The sequence below is a fragment of the Empidonax traillii genome, unplaced genomic scaffold (assembly GCF_003031625.1).
Source record: "Empidonax traillii isolate 1590-97213 ecotype Southwest subspecies unplaced genomic scaffold, ASM303162v1 scaffold106:size2091409, whole genome shotgun sequence".
NCBI classification, from domain to species: Eukaryota; Metazoa; Chordata; class Aves; order Passeriformes; family Tyrannidae; genus Empidonax; species Empidonax traillii.
In genome coordinates, this window is record NW_020955299.1 from 1,702,916 (window position 1) to 1,718,081 (window position 15,166).

Sequence of the window (15,166 nt, forward strand, 5' to 3'; positions counted from 1 at the left end):
ATGGATAATTAAGATAACTGTTTCCAGAGGAAGTAAATCACTTGCTCCAAGACAATGACAAAGCCAGGATACACATAATTACTGAGTTTTGAAGGCTCAATTCAGTACTAGGCAGAACTGCCTGCTAAGTAAGGACACAGAGGACAACTGCTCTGCCAGAGGAGATGTTGTGAACATTGCTAGACAAGCTGAAGAACGAACACTTACTTGATCAAACTTCTCTTCCATCAGATCCCTGCAGCATCGACTTTCTACCAAAGTAGACTTTGCTGGGACAGGAGAGGTTGCAAAGCCCATGATTCCTTGGTGAGCACTGTACCCCAGCAGACCAGCCAAAGCGTTGGACTGGGAGGGCTGCAGAGACTGGAAGCTCGTGAAGGGAGTGATGTGCCGAGGTTTGGTGCTGAAGCCCATCAGGTCTTTGCAGTACTTGTCATGCACAAGCTGCTGCTGAGTGATCTCTTCCATCTCCTCTCTAAGGCGCTGGACAAAGCAGGAGAGCATTAAAAAAAATCAAAAGTAGGTGAATAAGATACTCCCAGCAGAGTGCTACCCAAATCTCCTGAGCAGCATCCTGTGGAATTGATATCCAAATGGCTGTAAAACATCAACCGAGCAAAACCCACCAAAAATATTTGGGCATCTAACATGCAACAGAGTCCTCATTCCATAAAAAATTCTTTTTCATTGTAATTAATCCAATTAATAGCCCTTCCATCAGAGCTGAGTACCTCCTCAGCCCAAACCTGTCCCTGCCATTTCTCTGACACACTTCAGTTTGTAATAATCAATGCTCTGACTCCATATTCAGGTGACTTTTCTGCCCAGTAACCCCGTTGCAAACACAATGGGATATCTCCACAGCCTGCAGAGTTGCTACACACTGTCAATCAATCCCTATGATCCCCAGCTTGTTCCTTTGCTCACCTCTCCCTCCATACTGCTGATTCTCACTAGCTCGTTGAGGATCAATAAGGCACCGTGGATTCGGTCATCACGATTCATTCCTTTCTCTTTGGCCAAAGTCTCATCAAAGCCCTTCTCAGCCTCCTCATATGTATGCTTGGGGGGAAAAGAAAACAAATCTCAGTGATAATGAAGAAACAGAGCCTGTGGAAATGAAGTAGCACTACCAGTCAGGAGTTACTGATGCCCTGAATTTTCCAAGAGTAGCCACAAACCTCAACTGAGTAATAACAGAACTACAACACAACAAAATTCAGATTCACCCAGAGGTTGTGGACTCTGCTGTAAAGCATTTTCAACAGCACTAATCAAACAGCATGGTATAAGCTCCATCAATATCTGCAGCACTTATTTGATGATAAAGAATCCAAGTTCACAACATTTGCACTGCCCAAGGCTTATTTGATATGATGAAGCTTGAATTCCTGTGACAATGGCAGCAAGGCGAAGGTTCAGACTAAAGAATTCTCAGTTTTCTCATTTAGGTTTTATTTGCACTAATAAAACCATCTGCTAGTAAAAGTGACAGTAGATAGATGACTGTATGGCTGTAAAACTAGGTCAGGTTTAACAGCTGAAAATGAGCCACAGATGGAGTTGTGGATTCTTGAAGGAGTTAAGTCTCCTTCTTACTTTTAGAGTGCATTAAAGCAACTACTCATTTTGGAACCCATTATGTTTCCAGCCCTTTCGTGGGGAGGCAGTTTTTTCCTGACACAGCCGACACAGGTTCTTCTGAAAACTGTCCCTTGACCATCTGCATTGTGTTATGAGGGGCTGCTTCAAAACAAACTCATCCTCTTACCCTGTACCACTGGGGCTTCTGCATCTCCTTGGGCTCGCGCTGCGTGGTGAGGATAAGGCAGGCTCTTAAGGCAGACACAGCTCCCTCCCGGATGGCCTGTTTGGGATCCCACACAGCCACAAATATATTGTCAAAGAAGGGCTGCACTTGCTGGAAGAAGAAGGTGGGCACGCTGATTGCCAGCTCCCGCAGGACAAGAACCTGGAGGTGGGGAGGGAAACAGGAACAATCTGGAGGATGAGCACCCAGAGACAAACCCTGTAACTCGTGGAGCGTAGTATCATTTATTTAGGCTGTCGATAGCTGCGAGTCTGTTTCCAGCTCCACATTTTACAGTTCCTACACGACGGTGTCTCAGCCTTCTTCAGTCACTGGGCTGAGGTAAAAGCAATGAGGCAGCACTGAGTGGCATGAGAGCATCACAGCTCCTCACACACAGACTGGCAGCCACTCCCAAAGCTTTTCCACAGCTCCCACCACTGTTCTCTGATCCCAACCATCCCGTTCCAGAACAGGTGAGGACAATAGAAAGGTCACTTACAGCTGCATGCCTTCGCCCTTCATTCCTGTCAGCTCCCAGCCACTCCAGAGCCCGTTTCACCTCAAACTCCACGTACTCAGCTGTGAAGGTGTCTCCAGCCATCGCCAGCCGCCCGATGGCCTTGGAGGCCATTTCCATCACCACGGGGTCGTTGGATGGCAACAGGTTCCTCAGGTAGTTGGCAAACCTGCCAATTCGGGTGGCATTACCTCCTTCCACACCAATGAGGCTCGCTGCAGAGATAGGGAGCAATGCTGTAGGCTCTCCTTAAGAGTCAATGAGGCAGACAGCAGGTAATTCCCTGGGTGAGAGTTAGTGTTCCCTATCCATTCCTTAAAGATTCCCATTAATTCCTCTCAGAGAAAAAAAAACCAAACATCAAGCAATAGGAAAGGGCCACCATTCTTTTGAGCCTGAGCTTGTTGAGTGAGCAGGAAAAGACATTCAGTAGCTTCATGGATTTTCCACATTTTTAGTTTTAAAAGAGAAAAAAAATATCCACCCTGAGAGCACAGACTCATTCTCAATAGAAAGGCATCCATCCACATGCAACTATTATGGCTGATCTGCCTCAAGAGAGAAGTCAAAGACTGAATGGACCAAGGAAATGCTCTCCCCTTCAGCCCTAGAGATGGTCTGTCCTGGCCAGGATGGAAGCACTTCACAGGCAGCAGCGTGACAGAAGCTTTCAGTGCCAGTGCCTGGGTTGTACCAGCTCTGTAGATAAAGAGGCCATCAGTGTCCAGGGGTGACAAGCCAGTACCTTTCTACAGCACTAAATTCACAGACACTATTTTGAAATGATACCATCAGCTCAAGATCAAGTAATGTCAACAAATATATCTCTACTTAAGGGACTTTCACTGTCTTCAAACACGTTGGGATTGGATGATTAGCTCTGTGAGCCTAAACCATAAACACCTCCTTCGGTTATTAAAGAAGTAACTGCTACAGCACAGGCCACCTGCTTGGAAGGCAAAGTATTTATGCAAGCTGACTTCCCCAGGAGATGCAGCTCTGCCACCTCACAGCAAACACGCAGCCAGAGCCACTGATGGAGCAGCTGATCTGAACCAGAGCAGCCTCATAAGCACTTCCCAGGGATGGAAGCTGCTGTTATGGAGACAGATAAGTTTAAATAACAAGAATCAGCCTCCCGAGACAGAAGAGAGTGGAGAAAGTCAGCCCACCCTGACACACATAAATGGGTAGAACAAAGTGTTTGCAGCTGAGCTCCAGAACAGGATTTTCACGTGCTCAGCACTCAACACATTTGATGCTCCCCTCCCATGAGGAGCTCAGGGCCCATTAAGCACCAGGTTCTCAGCCACTCTGAGCACTCAGCAGCTCCCATGCTGACACTTCAGACAGATTCTCAGAGCCCAGCACCGAGCACAGACCCAGCCTACTGAGCAGTCAGACATCAGGCCCTGAGTATAAAAGCTCATTCCTTTTGAAAATCTGTCCCTAAAGACAGATGCATGAAGAGAAATCTCACCAGAGGCATTAAGCCCTTTCACTCACCTATAGCCAGAATGCCACCCTTCCTTTCATTTGCATCAGAGCTAGAGACCAGCTCAAATATGTGATGGTTCAGCTGATCGTAAAACCTGGTAGATTCTTCCTGACTCATCTGCAAAAGCAAAAAGTTCAAATCAGCTTTCAGCATTCTCTCCCTCCTTCCTGCCCCCAAAACCTCCACAAAGACAGCACTTCTTAAATCACTTAAACAGAAAGAAATTGAGTCAACCACCCATTACAAACACAAAACAGCATCTCTTTCATGTGCTGTGGATGCAGTAAGTTTATTTATTCTGGATATCCCGTGGTGCCTGACCACCCACTTGTGTCACCAGCTCACCTCTCCTCCACGCTGGGGCAAAGACAAGCTCCCTGCTATGCCCCATCTCCTCTCTCGAGGCCAAGCCTCCCTATTCCAAAAACCTCCCTTGCCGAAGCAGCCAGCCCTCGGAGGACACAGAGGGAGGAACGACCCCACTTGCAGCACTCACCTCCCTCAGCTCCATGGTGACATAGTGCTGCAGGTCCTTGGCAGCCTTGGCCCTCGTCTCCTCGCTGCGGCTCTTCAGGCCGTTGGCGAACTGCTGGAGGATGGACACGGTGCCCGACATGGTGGTGGCACGTGGGGCCCGGGGGCATCAAGTCCTGCAAGTTCTTCAGAGAGACATGTTTGGTTTTTTACTGTTTGAATAGAAAAACCTGAGCTACTTCCTTGAGGCTGCTCCTGCTGGCTGTTTGCTAAGCACACATCCTGTGGTGTGCACAGGGGTGCTGTGCCAGCAGAGCATAAAATTACAAGAAATGGGTGAATTCCTTAGGCCTGTGATAAAACTGTATCAATCACCACATATCCTGACCCCCAGCCTATTTGCTCTCCAGTTCCTCAAACACCAACACACGCTGCAGCAGGTCAGGTGCCCCGTGGTGATCTAATTCTAAATCAAGGGTCATGCAACAGCTGAAAAAGAGCAGAGTCAGGCTGGGCTTTGCAATTAGCCCACAGTAAGTAGGCACAATCATTCCCAGGATTAGACTACTACCCTATCTGACTCCTCCTTGAGCACTTCCACCCAAGTTTCTCCACGGAAATCCCAGTGTTATGCCAACACAAGGCAGACTCAGCACTCAGGGCCTGGCAAGCATTACATCCTCCAGCAGATATTTACAGACGGCAAGTCCACTTATAGCAACACCAACCACTGCAACCGGGGCTCTCCTACCACGACACACAACCAAACTTTCTCAAGGGCCTTCCTTTACACCAAGAGCGTTTCAGAGGCTTGACACCACCACCCCCCCTGCCCCGCTATTTTCATATTACATAAGCCCAAACCGAGCACTGACACCAAAACTTCCACTGCTTCTCCCCAGACATTCCCCAGAGGTCCACAGGGTGGGGGGGCAGCCGGGAGAGGATCCCGCGGACGAGGGAGAAGCCGGGGGGGTGCTCCCCGTCGCCGCTGCCCGGTGCCCCTGCCCGGGGCTCCCTCACGGCCGCGCTGGCAGCAGGTCCCGCCAGGCCTGCACCCGGGGGGCTCTGCAGGCCGGGGCTGCGGGAGGGCTGAGCCTGGGCCCCGCCGCGGCGCCGGGGGCTCGGGCGGGGCGCTGCGGGAGGGCAGTGGGGGCTCGGGGAAAGGGAGGCGATGCCGAGGGGAGGGAGGCACCGCCGCTCTCCCGGTCTCTCTCTCTCACTCACCCGCCGCCGCCCCGGCCCCGCCGGCTCCCCCGCTCCGGGCCCCGCGCCCGCCCCGCCGCGCCCGCCGGCCCCCGCTGGCCCCCGCTGGCCAATGGGCGCCCGGGAACGCCGTGACGGGCACGGCCTCTGGCCAATAGAAAAAGGGCAAAAGGGAAGGGGCGCCCGCAACCCCGCCCCTTCGCCAGAGGAACCGCAAGGGCAGCCTCGCGCCGACCAATCACCGAGCCGGGCGGAGTGAGTGGCAGTAGGTGTGACCAATAAAAAGGCAGTGCTGGCTCGCTAGGCCCGCCCCCCAGACGCCGGCTTCCGCCCTTCCTTGCGGTGCCCGCCATGGCGGGGCCTCAGCGCGGGGGGTGTGCCGGGCTGGTGCGGGGCGATCGGTGCTGTCCGCACAGCCCGCACACCGCCGTCCGGGCTCCACGCTGCACAGAAAGGGGTTTGATGGATGGATAAAGAACTGGCTGCTCGGCCGCACTGCGGCCAGCGCCTCATTGTCCACGTGGAGATCAGTGATGACAGATCCCTTGGGGATCGTGTGGGGCTGACGCTGCTCAGCAGCTTTGTCGGCGACGTGGATGGTCTGACCGAGGCACTGTCAGCAAGTGACGGCGAGCTGTGTGGTGCCGTCAGACGCTGGAGAGAAGGGATGGGGACTGGAGCACCTCCCCTATGGAAGAACAGAGGGTTGCGTGGAGACCACAGGGCAGCCTTACAGAACCTGAAAGGGGCTACAAGGAGGCCAGAGAGGGACCCTTCGTCAGGAACTGTAGTGACAGGACAAGGGGGAACGGGCTCAGAGTGAAAGAGGGGAAAATTTAGATATCAGGAAAACATTCTTCGCCAGGTGAGGCCCTGGCGCAGCTGGAAGTGCCCAAGGCCAGGCTCGGAGCCCGCTGGTCGCTGAAGGTGTCCGTGCCCACAGCAGGGGTGGGGATGTCGATGATCTTTGCGGTTCCTCTGCGCCGGCGCTGTGCGCATGTGCGCGGGCGGCGGTTCGCCGCCGAAATGAGTCCGGCCGCCCGCGATGGCCCCGGGAGCGGCCGCGGCGGCCGCCGGAGCTCCATGATAGCGATGGCACCTCCAATCCCGGTTATCGGCGTGTGTCGCGGGGTGACCCCTTCGCCGCCGCGGGACGGTTAATTTTTCCCGGGAGGTGCCGGCCGGTGCGGAACCCTTGGCGCGGGGACGGCGGGGCGGGCCGGGGCGGGCCGGCGGTAGGGCTGGTAATGGCGGCGCTCCCGCCTCCCCCCTCAGGCCACCATGGCCGGCCGCGGGCTGCGCCGCCCCGATAACGCACGGCCCTTCCCTTTCTAGGTGCTGCTGCTGCTGCTGCGAACCGGCGGGGCGAGCATGGGGCCGGCGGAGCCGGTGCAGAAGATCAGCATCAGCGCCGAGAGCCCCCGCGGGAGCGAGAGGAACGGCGGCGGCTCGGCACTGGCGGGCGCTGAGGGGGCCGCTGCCGGCGGCTGGAGGCACAAGTGCGCTGCTTATGTGCTGGCGCTGCGGCCGTGGAGCTTCAGCGCCTCGCTGACCCCCGTGGCGCTGGGCAGCGCGCTCGCCTACCGCGCCCAGGGAGCTCTGGACCCGGGGCTGCTCCTGGGCAGCGCTGTCACCGTCCTGGCCGTGCACGGCGCCGGCAACCTGGTGAACACCTACTACGACTTCTCCAAGGGCATCGATCACAAGAAGAGCGACGACAGGACGTTGGTGGACCAGATTTTGGAGCCGCAGGACGTGGTGCGGTTTGGGGTGTTCCTGTACACCGTGGGCTGTATCTGCGCCGCCGGGCTCTACGCGGTGTCCACACTCAAGCTGGAGCACCTGGCGCTGATTTACTTCGGAGGACTTTCCAGCTCCTTCCTTTACACCGGGGGTAAGTGCTGCGTCCCGTGTGCTGTGAATCTGAATATAAATGTGACAGAATCATCGAGTCCAACCTTTGACCCAACATCCCCTTGTCACCCAAACCATGGCACTGATGCCACATCCAGTCTCCTCTTAAACACCTCCAGGGATGGTGACTCCATCTGGGTAACCCATTCCAATGGCTGATCATCACTCTCTCTTTAAAGAATTTCTTCCTAATGTCCAACCTAAAGCTCGCCTGGCATAGTTTAGGACTGTGCCCTCTTGTCCTACTGCTGATTGTCTGGGAGCAGAGCCTGACCTCCTGTCAGGGAGTTACAGAGAGTGATGGGGTCTCCCCTGAGCCTCCTCTTCTCCAGACTGAGTCCCCTCAGCTGCTCCTCACAGGACTTGTGTTCCAGTCCCCTCACCAGCCTCATAGCCCTTCTTTGGACCTGCTCCAGCACCTCAGCGTCCTTCCTAAACTGAGGAGCCCAGAACTGGACACAGCAATCAAGGTGTGGCCTAACTAGTGCTGAATACAGGAGAAGAATCACTTCCCTGCTCCTGCTTCCCTTCCCTGTTCCTGATACAGGAAGAAAAGGGTTAACGTGCTTCTTATCCATAGTTGCTTGTGCCTTGGTTGTTTTGCAATAATCTCGTGGGAAGGGGCTGATCTGTTGTGTTGTTCACTCTTTTCTGTCAGACTTGAGTTGTTTGGTGATGCTTCCTTCTCTTTTGTCTTGCCGCAGGGATTGGCTTTAAGTACGTGGCCCTCGGTGACGTGGTGATCCTGATCACCTTCGGGCCGCTGGCCGTCATGTTCGCCCACGCGGTGCAGGTGGGGTACCTGTCGGTGTCCCCCCTGCTCTACGCCGTCCCCCTGGCCCTCAGCACCGAGGCCATCCTGCACAGCAACAACACGCGGGACATGGAGTCGGACCGGCAGGCGGGCATCGTCACCCTGGCCATCCTCATCGGCCCCACCTTCTCCTACATCCTCTACGCCGCGCTGCTCTTCCTGCCCTACCTGATCTTCTGTGTGCTGGCCACACGCTACACCATCAGCATGGCCCTGCCGCTGCTCACCATCCCCATGGCCTTCTCGCTGGAGAGGCAGTTCCGCAGCCGGAGCTTCAACAAAATCCCCCAGCGGACAGCCAAGCTCAACCTCCTCCTGGGGCTGTTCTATGTGTTTGGCATCACACTGGCACCAGCCGGGGCTCTGCCCAAGCTGTGACACTGCCTGCTGAGAGCTGGGCCTCACAAGCCAGTATTCCTGCCAGTTAATGTGGGATTTGGGGGGTAAATGACCCCTTTGTGGACAGTGGGGGGAATGGAAAGACTGTCTCGCAGTGTTTATTGTGAATTTTATCATTTCTGGTCTTGGTCAGCTTGTACAACAGACTGTAAAAAAGTGATTTGGTTGGTTGTTCAAAAGGGATGAACTGGGTGGCTTTGCCTCAGGGGGAGCAAGGTGACATGAGGTGAAGGAATGTTTAAAAAACCTCATCCTTCTGCCACTGAATTTTTTCACTGTCAACTCAGTGAAAGCTGAAGCCTCAAGTCAAACTCTCTGTTCACTTCACAAGCACAATGATTGCTCTTATCACTTCTTTTCTTACCATGGTCAGGGAGTCCAGTGGCTCCTGTGTGGTCAACAGAAAACACTGCCAAATGTTTAGCATCACAACAGCATAGGTGCTATTATTTCATTCTCTTGTCACTTCATCTGTTGTGTGCTTTGATTTTTGTTTGTTTTTTCCCAGCCAGATTTTGAGCTTTTATTTCCAAGCCCCACGAAATGCACTAGAGTCATTAACTGTTGCTTCTGCTTCTTCCTTACAGTCTAGAAATTTCAAAGTTATAAATCTCTGTGGAATGTGGTGCTAAAATGGAGCACGATTAGCCCACTGCACAAATTTTAAGCCAAAACCAGTGAATCTGTATTCTGCCACAAAAGCTGAAGCTGTAAATGCAAACCATGCAACTGGAAAGCCCTCGATGTGTAGAAAAACAAATGATTTCTATTTTTGCATTTGCTTAGAAATGACAGTTTTGGAGTTAAAGGGGAGCTGACAGTGCCAGATTTCTCTGAATGCCTGTGGATTAATGGACACTTGGGTGGAAGAACAAATTCTTGGTTTAGGAAAATGTGTGGTTTTTTTTTTTTTCATTTGTTTTTCTCTGTTTGTTTGGAGGCCCAGAGTATGTCTTATTATAAGGAGCCCAGTTTGGCAAAAGAGAATTATACAGGGTTAGAAAATCCAAATCTGGATTATTGCATTGGCTCTGCATAAAAATTAGGAGTGGAGAGGAAGAAACCAATTTCCTTAGCAAGATTGTTCCTAACAGAGTCCAGAGTCTGCGTCACTGAATCACAATTAAGTGAGCTCTGAAAGGATGTTCTCCACCCCTTTCCCCCACTCTGCTGCTTACAGCATTGCTTTGTTTTCTCCTGCAGCTCTTGCCACTTGCTGTCCACGTGGCCCTTTGGAGAGCTGAACGTTTCAGCAGTTATGTAGCTCTGTGAAAAACACGGCAAACACAACGAGGACAAAGTGTGCCTTCCAGTGCGGAGGTGGATTTGATCCATACTGTGTAACTCAGTGGAAACTGGAATTCTCTTCTGTGGTGAAGCAAAACCACTTATTTCCTGTGTGCAGGGTTTGGGTGAGAACTCTGTGTGCAGGAACTGTGGAAGGCCCAGAAGAGCTGAGCAGGTGTTGAACTCGAGCTGCTGGTGCCTGGAGCACGGCCTGGCTTTGGAGGGAGTGCTGACCACTGCAGGGCATTTACACACGAGCAATAAAGTAGCAATAAACTCACTGGGTGGTACCCTGCGTGTGTCCTCGGGAAGTTGTACCCTGGTGGTGTTGATCTGGAAGAGCCAGGTGTCCTGTTCAGTGGGTTGTACTTCAGTAGAAAGCTGAGTGGGTGGTACCAGGTTGCACAGTCCAGCTGTTCAGTGACTGGGTTTATGTTATTCAGTGGTACCCAGCTGTTACAGCTGAGCTGAAGTCAATGGGAAGGGTTCTTTGCAGGCCTGTTTGATGAGCCATGGTTTTATCTTTTATTAAAATTGAGCAGATGATCTCTCTAATCTGTCTGGGCACAAGGTGAGAGGAGATGGACTTCAGCAACTGCTTTAGATTAGAAACATGGGAAGAAAATGTAGAAGTGGGATGGAGGGACATATCCAGGAGGTTTTGGAAACTGTTTTCAATACAGACATGCATAACAGAGTCTCTACTATTACTTCTTTGTGGATCTACAGAATGAAGAAGGCCCTGGCTCCAATACTCACTTGACTGTTCTGCAAACCAAAAGCTTTTCTCGGGATAAGGGCTGAGCTGATCAGTCTGTTAACCTTGCAATGGGGATATTTAGGCTTATTAAGTTAATCCTACCTTTTGTAGTAGCTGTGTGCTTTCTTTTGTGATAGCTTGGTTTTGAATAGCTATCACTTCAAAAGTTGGTTTTTTTAGTTATCTTTTTTTCTTACTCCTTTTACAGAAACTAGAGTGCTTAAGCTGAATTCCTTAAAGTAACTAACACTTGGCTGATATTTTTGATATCCATAATTGTAGTGGTTGTAAGATCTGGGATGTGATCATAGAGTATGTAACTCTAGTGGTATCTTGGCTACCCTTTCCTGGGTGGTTTGTCTGCTTGCTGCTGGAAAGGACCAGTGCTTTTTGTTCCTCACATGAAACAGCTCCTTAGTCCATATACGTGTCTGTGGAACACTTTTCAAGGTGGGCAGGGGGGGTTTAAAGTATTTTAATAATAAAAAATGAGATGGAAATTTGGTAGTTCCTTCCTACAGCAGATGCTGGCTGCCTCCAGTTCTCTGTCTGTGACAAACAGTATCATTCCAGGTTCTTAAGGATATTGTAATAACTAGCACATTCTTCACTGTGGCTTTGAGGAAGTCATTTAACTTCTCTGTGTCTCAGAAAACAGCTGATTTTTGCCTACCTCACAGGGATGCTGAGCTGACATCACTGTCATAGAGAGCTTTGAAAGTAAGAAGTGCTTTATCTCTGTGTGCTTTCCAAAAAGCTTGTTAGTACTAGAAAACATTTTAGACATGAACTAACCTAAAGGGTAACTTAACCAATGTAATTAGACCAAAATAATCCTCACATGTAATCATTGAGTAGTGAGAGAGGTCAATTTACTGGTTTGCTTTGTGACAAGGATGCTGGGTCTCTTGCCCTACTCCTCTTCTCCCTGTCCTCCCATGTACTTTCCCTGAATATAAACTTTAAAAACTTCTTTCAGGTCTCTCTTGAAGAGCTGTATTGCAGTGTGATGAGTGTGCACTGGTAGATGAACAGGTCTGTAGCCATCTGTGAATGTGTCCTTAAGCACCTCCCGGCCTTCCCTCTGACCCAATAAAATGTCTGAGTGTCATTCTGTTAATTATGCTGTGTTTGATTCTTTTATATTACTCAAGCTGTGTTTTTGCACGTGGATTAAAACATCTTCACGAAAGGAAGAGGGGTCTTCATCCACCATGTTTATAGTGTAAGTGCATGAAAAATCATACCCTTTCCTTGTCTAAGAGTCCTTTTATGAGTCCCATAGTCCTGTCCTTCCCTATCACCAGGCAAGCAGTTCAGCAGCAGTGATCAGCTCCTACCAATGGCAGACTTGAGAGTAGTTCATCAGTGTGCCTTTTGCGTTTGGAGATAATTGCAGGGTACACGGGCTGTGCTCCAGGATCCTCCCGAGGCGGGAGGCTGCAGTTCCGAGTGCCCACAGAGGGCAGCATTGCTCTTCCATCCCTCCTGCAGCTCCTCATCCCTGCAGGAAGCAACGCATCAGCTGTGTTTGCAGGATTTCTGAGGGTTTGGTTGTACCTCATCGGGTCTCCTCTGTCGTAAGGAATCTTGGAAGATAAATGGCTGCAGATGAATTTCTGATGTGCAGATTATGGCTGGGCAGATGTTCCTGGCCCAGGCAGGTACAGGCAGAAAGGGGCATTTGAAGAAACCCAGTCAGCTCTTACATTTTGAAGCCTTTGCTGATGGCTTATTAAGCTCATTCTGGTCAGATGCTGAGGGCTGAGCTTTCAAATGAGTGGGGGCAAGCTGTGCATGAGGGGCAGTACACTCATACGGGGAAGGGAGCAGTGTCTGCACGCTCTGTGAGATGTGCTTTTAACACATCTTGGATCCCCAGTGGAAAACCTTAATACTTTGATAGTGTTTTTAGGAGCTTGGACTATATTCCCCCCATTACTTGGGTGAGTGGGCTTTGTCACTGCTGCTTAATCAAGGTCATGCTCCTTGGAGGAGAGTACAGTCTTGTACTTTAATAACTAGGCCTTTTCCCTCACATCTTGGTTTGTCTTTTAGGCCACTGGTAGATTATTTTAATTTGAATCGCCTTCAGTCTCTTTATACCTGGAGTTTGAGCCTGCTGAGTTAGGTGTTTAAGGAATGAAATGCTGCTCTGGCTTCTTAAAGCTATTTTTCATTTTAAGGGGGAGTTAAATATCTAGCCCAGATAAAATCTATAGCTCCCAGCACTGCCTAAAATGTGTAACATTCAATAAAGCTCAGCAGGGCTGGCTTATTGCAGCTGTATGTCTACAGGAAGAGGCCCAGGGCTGGACAGGATAATTCCTGGATTTTACTGTCTGAAATAAGGTCTTCGTGTTTCTGTGGAGCTCAGAGTAGGACCCAAAATGAACACATTTATCAAGGGGTTTTTTCACATATGATGATGATGATAAATAAGAAGTCAATGCTCAGTATTGCCAGTGCTTACCCTTGGTGCATAATTAGATCACAGGGCAGCCCATGGTCTGATCCAGCTGTTTCAGTGGCCACATGGATTTGTCTGAAGGACAAAGGTGAACATTGCCCTGGGGTCAGCTGGGAGAGAGAGAGACTTGCTCCAACATTCATCTCACTGATCTGCAGGCACAGGGGGTTATCAGCCAAGTGTATCCATTGCCTTGGAAAGAAACCTGTGTTTGGGCATCTGTCCCAGGTTTCCTTCATGCACCATCCTGAGAGAGCTCACACACCACAATTCACAACCCCTGCACATGAAGACCCAGATGTATTTTAAAAACCAAAACGAATCCAAACAAAACTATAACCCCTGACTGTCCTCTGCTGACTTCCTATCAGCCTGCCAGGGCCTGAGTGATTTGAAGAATTAAAAATCCATGGTGCTGCTTTCTCATGAAACAACAAGGAGGAGAATCTGCTCATTCATCAGATGGCTCTGTCAATAATGGCTCAAGATGAACGTGCTGGCTGAGAGAGGTGTCACAGGCAGTTTGTCAGGGAAAGCAGGGAGAACCTCACTGGAACACAGGATCTGATGCTGCTCCAAGAGCTTGAAAGTGCTGAGAGCTCAGCAACAGATGCTGGGGTCTGCCCTGTCCAGTCTGACTCTTGGGTGGCCCCTCTCAGATGTCTTGTCCAAGATCCTGGCACCTGCTCTTTGTTCTACTGCTCCATCCATGGGCAGTTTGTTAACTGGGGAATGCAGAACAGCCCAGCAATTTTAATAAAGCCTGGTCTTCTTCAGAGTGGATGGAACACGAAGTTCTTTTAGGGAGGGGTTTGGTTCGTGTGCCTTGTCACTGATTTAGCACAAAGAATAAAGATGCATGTTTTTAGGTGTCCCAGTAAGCCAAAAAACAAAGCCTGGGCCCCAAATCATCTGACTTACAGTGGTAAGGGAATAAACAAAATGCCTGCTTGATATAAAGGCCAAATTCAGGCAATTTACATCCCATGCAGCGTTTGCAAATACATCTGCAGATGCAATCTGCACAAATCACCCTGCCCTGGGAAATAAGCAGTTTCTCAGACTTTGACCTAATGGGAAGAGGGTCTAATAAACCATCTTCCTGGTCTCGTTAGCCATTGTCCCAAGGGTTGATGAAATGACTTCAGATAGAGCATAAATTACTTTCTGTATGGCATAAGGCCACTGTTATGCCCCAGCTGAGTCATATTTTAACCTGGAGGGGGATAGCTCTACTGCTGGATAAACCTGAGCTCCAGTCAATATAAATAAAGGAGAGGTTGGGAATAACACACTGGATATTCCTGTGCTGCCTTGTGTGTGTGTTCTAGAGCCCAGTAACGCCTTAAGAGTACATTTGATGCTGTGCCACACCATTCTTCATCTGGTCTTTCTTCCTTAAATTAGTTCTTAAGCAGGATTTAATTAGCCACCCAGAAACACAAGGCTCCCTCCCCAGTGATGTGCTGCAGGCTTTTCTGTAAAGCTCCTTTCTCAGCGAATCCCCTGTTTCTCCAAACCTTTGTAGCTGAGGTTTCCAGAGAAAGTGGAACAACATTTGCACATGTATGGGGAGAGAAGAATTAAGGGCAAAGATCAAGAAGGGAGCTGGAGAGGACAGATGTGTATTAAAGAAATTCTGAAGCTGAAATCCTGGTTGCTTTATGTCAGAAGATTTTTCTTTTTTTCCCCAGTAACTTGCAAGGCAGGAATCACCTGCTGTTCTGGGAGCAAGAGTGGGTCACTGTGGCACACAGAGCTTCCCCATCTCTGTCCTGGGTTCTAAAATCCATATCCCAATTTACCTAGTTTTTGAGGATCTCAGGATTTTAACTTGTTCAAATGCAGGAGAAAGGATGAGCTGGGGAAGCTGAACCTAAACCACTCCAGTTTAGCAGTGGCTCAGTATTCCTGCATAAGATACACAGAAATTCAGGTGTTCTAGAGAAAAAATAATCTCCTATATTAGGGTTTTTAGCATTGTTTAAAGTGCTGCTTCACCCAGAGATATTCA

At 50.1% G+C, this 15,166-nt stretch overlaps 2 protein-coding genes across 3 annotated transcripts in view; one reads left to right on the top strand and one right to left on the bottom strand.

The window, feature by feature from the left end:
- MTOR (mechanistic target of rapamycin kinase) overlaps positions 1-5,575 on the bottom strand; it is a 60,344-nt gene extending 54,769 nt beyond the window's left edge. Inside the window, exons 1-7 of one of the 2 annotated variants that reach the window (XM_027882532.1) lie at positions 5,530-5,575; positions 4,325-4,487; positions 3,837-3,945; positions 2,313-2,545; positions 1,772-1,972; positions 928-1,062; positions 208-483 (exon numbers count right to left, since the gene is read on the bottom strand). In XM_027882532.1, the coding sequence (XP_027738333.1) occupies positions 208-483; positions 928-1,062; positions 1,772-1,972; positions 2,313-2,545; positions 3,837-3,945; positions 4,325-4,444 (1,074 nt within the window). In that variant the 5' untranslated portion in view covers positions 4,445-4,487; positions 5,530-5,575. Of the gene's footprint in view, positions 1-207; positions 484-927; positions 1,063-1,771; positions 1,973-2,312; positions 2,546-3,836; positions 3,946-4,324; positions 4,488-5,529 lie in introns of those variants that run through there. The other variant, XM_027882533.1, reaches the window with a different exon arrangement.
- Positions 5,576-6,743: 1,168 nt separating this feature from the next.
- Positions 6,744-11,802, top strand: UBIAD1 (UbiA prenyltransferase domain containing 1). Its single transcript, XM_027882569.1, has 2 exons — positions 6,744-7,402; positions 8,127-11,802. The coding sequence occupies exons 1-2, from the start codon at positions 6,880-6,882 to the stop codon at positions 8,612-8,614; spliced, it is 1,011 nt and encodes a 336-aa protein (XP_027738370.1). The 5' UTR covers positions 6,744-6,879; the 3' UTR covers positions 8,615-11,802.
- Positions 11,803-15,166: the final 3,364 nt, after the last annotated feature.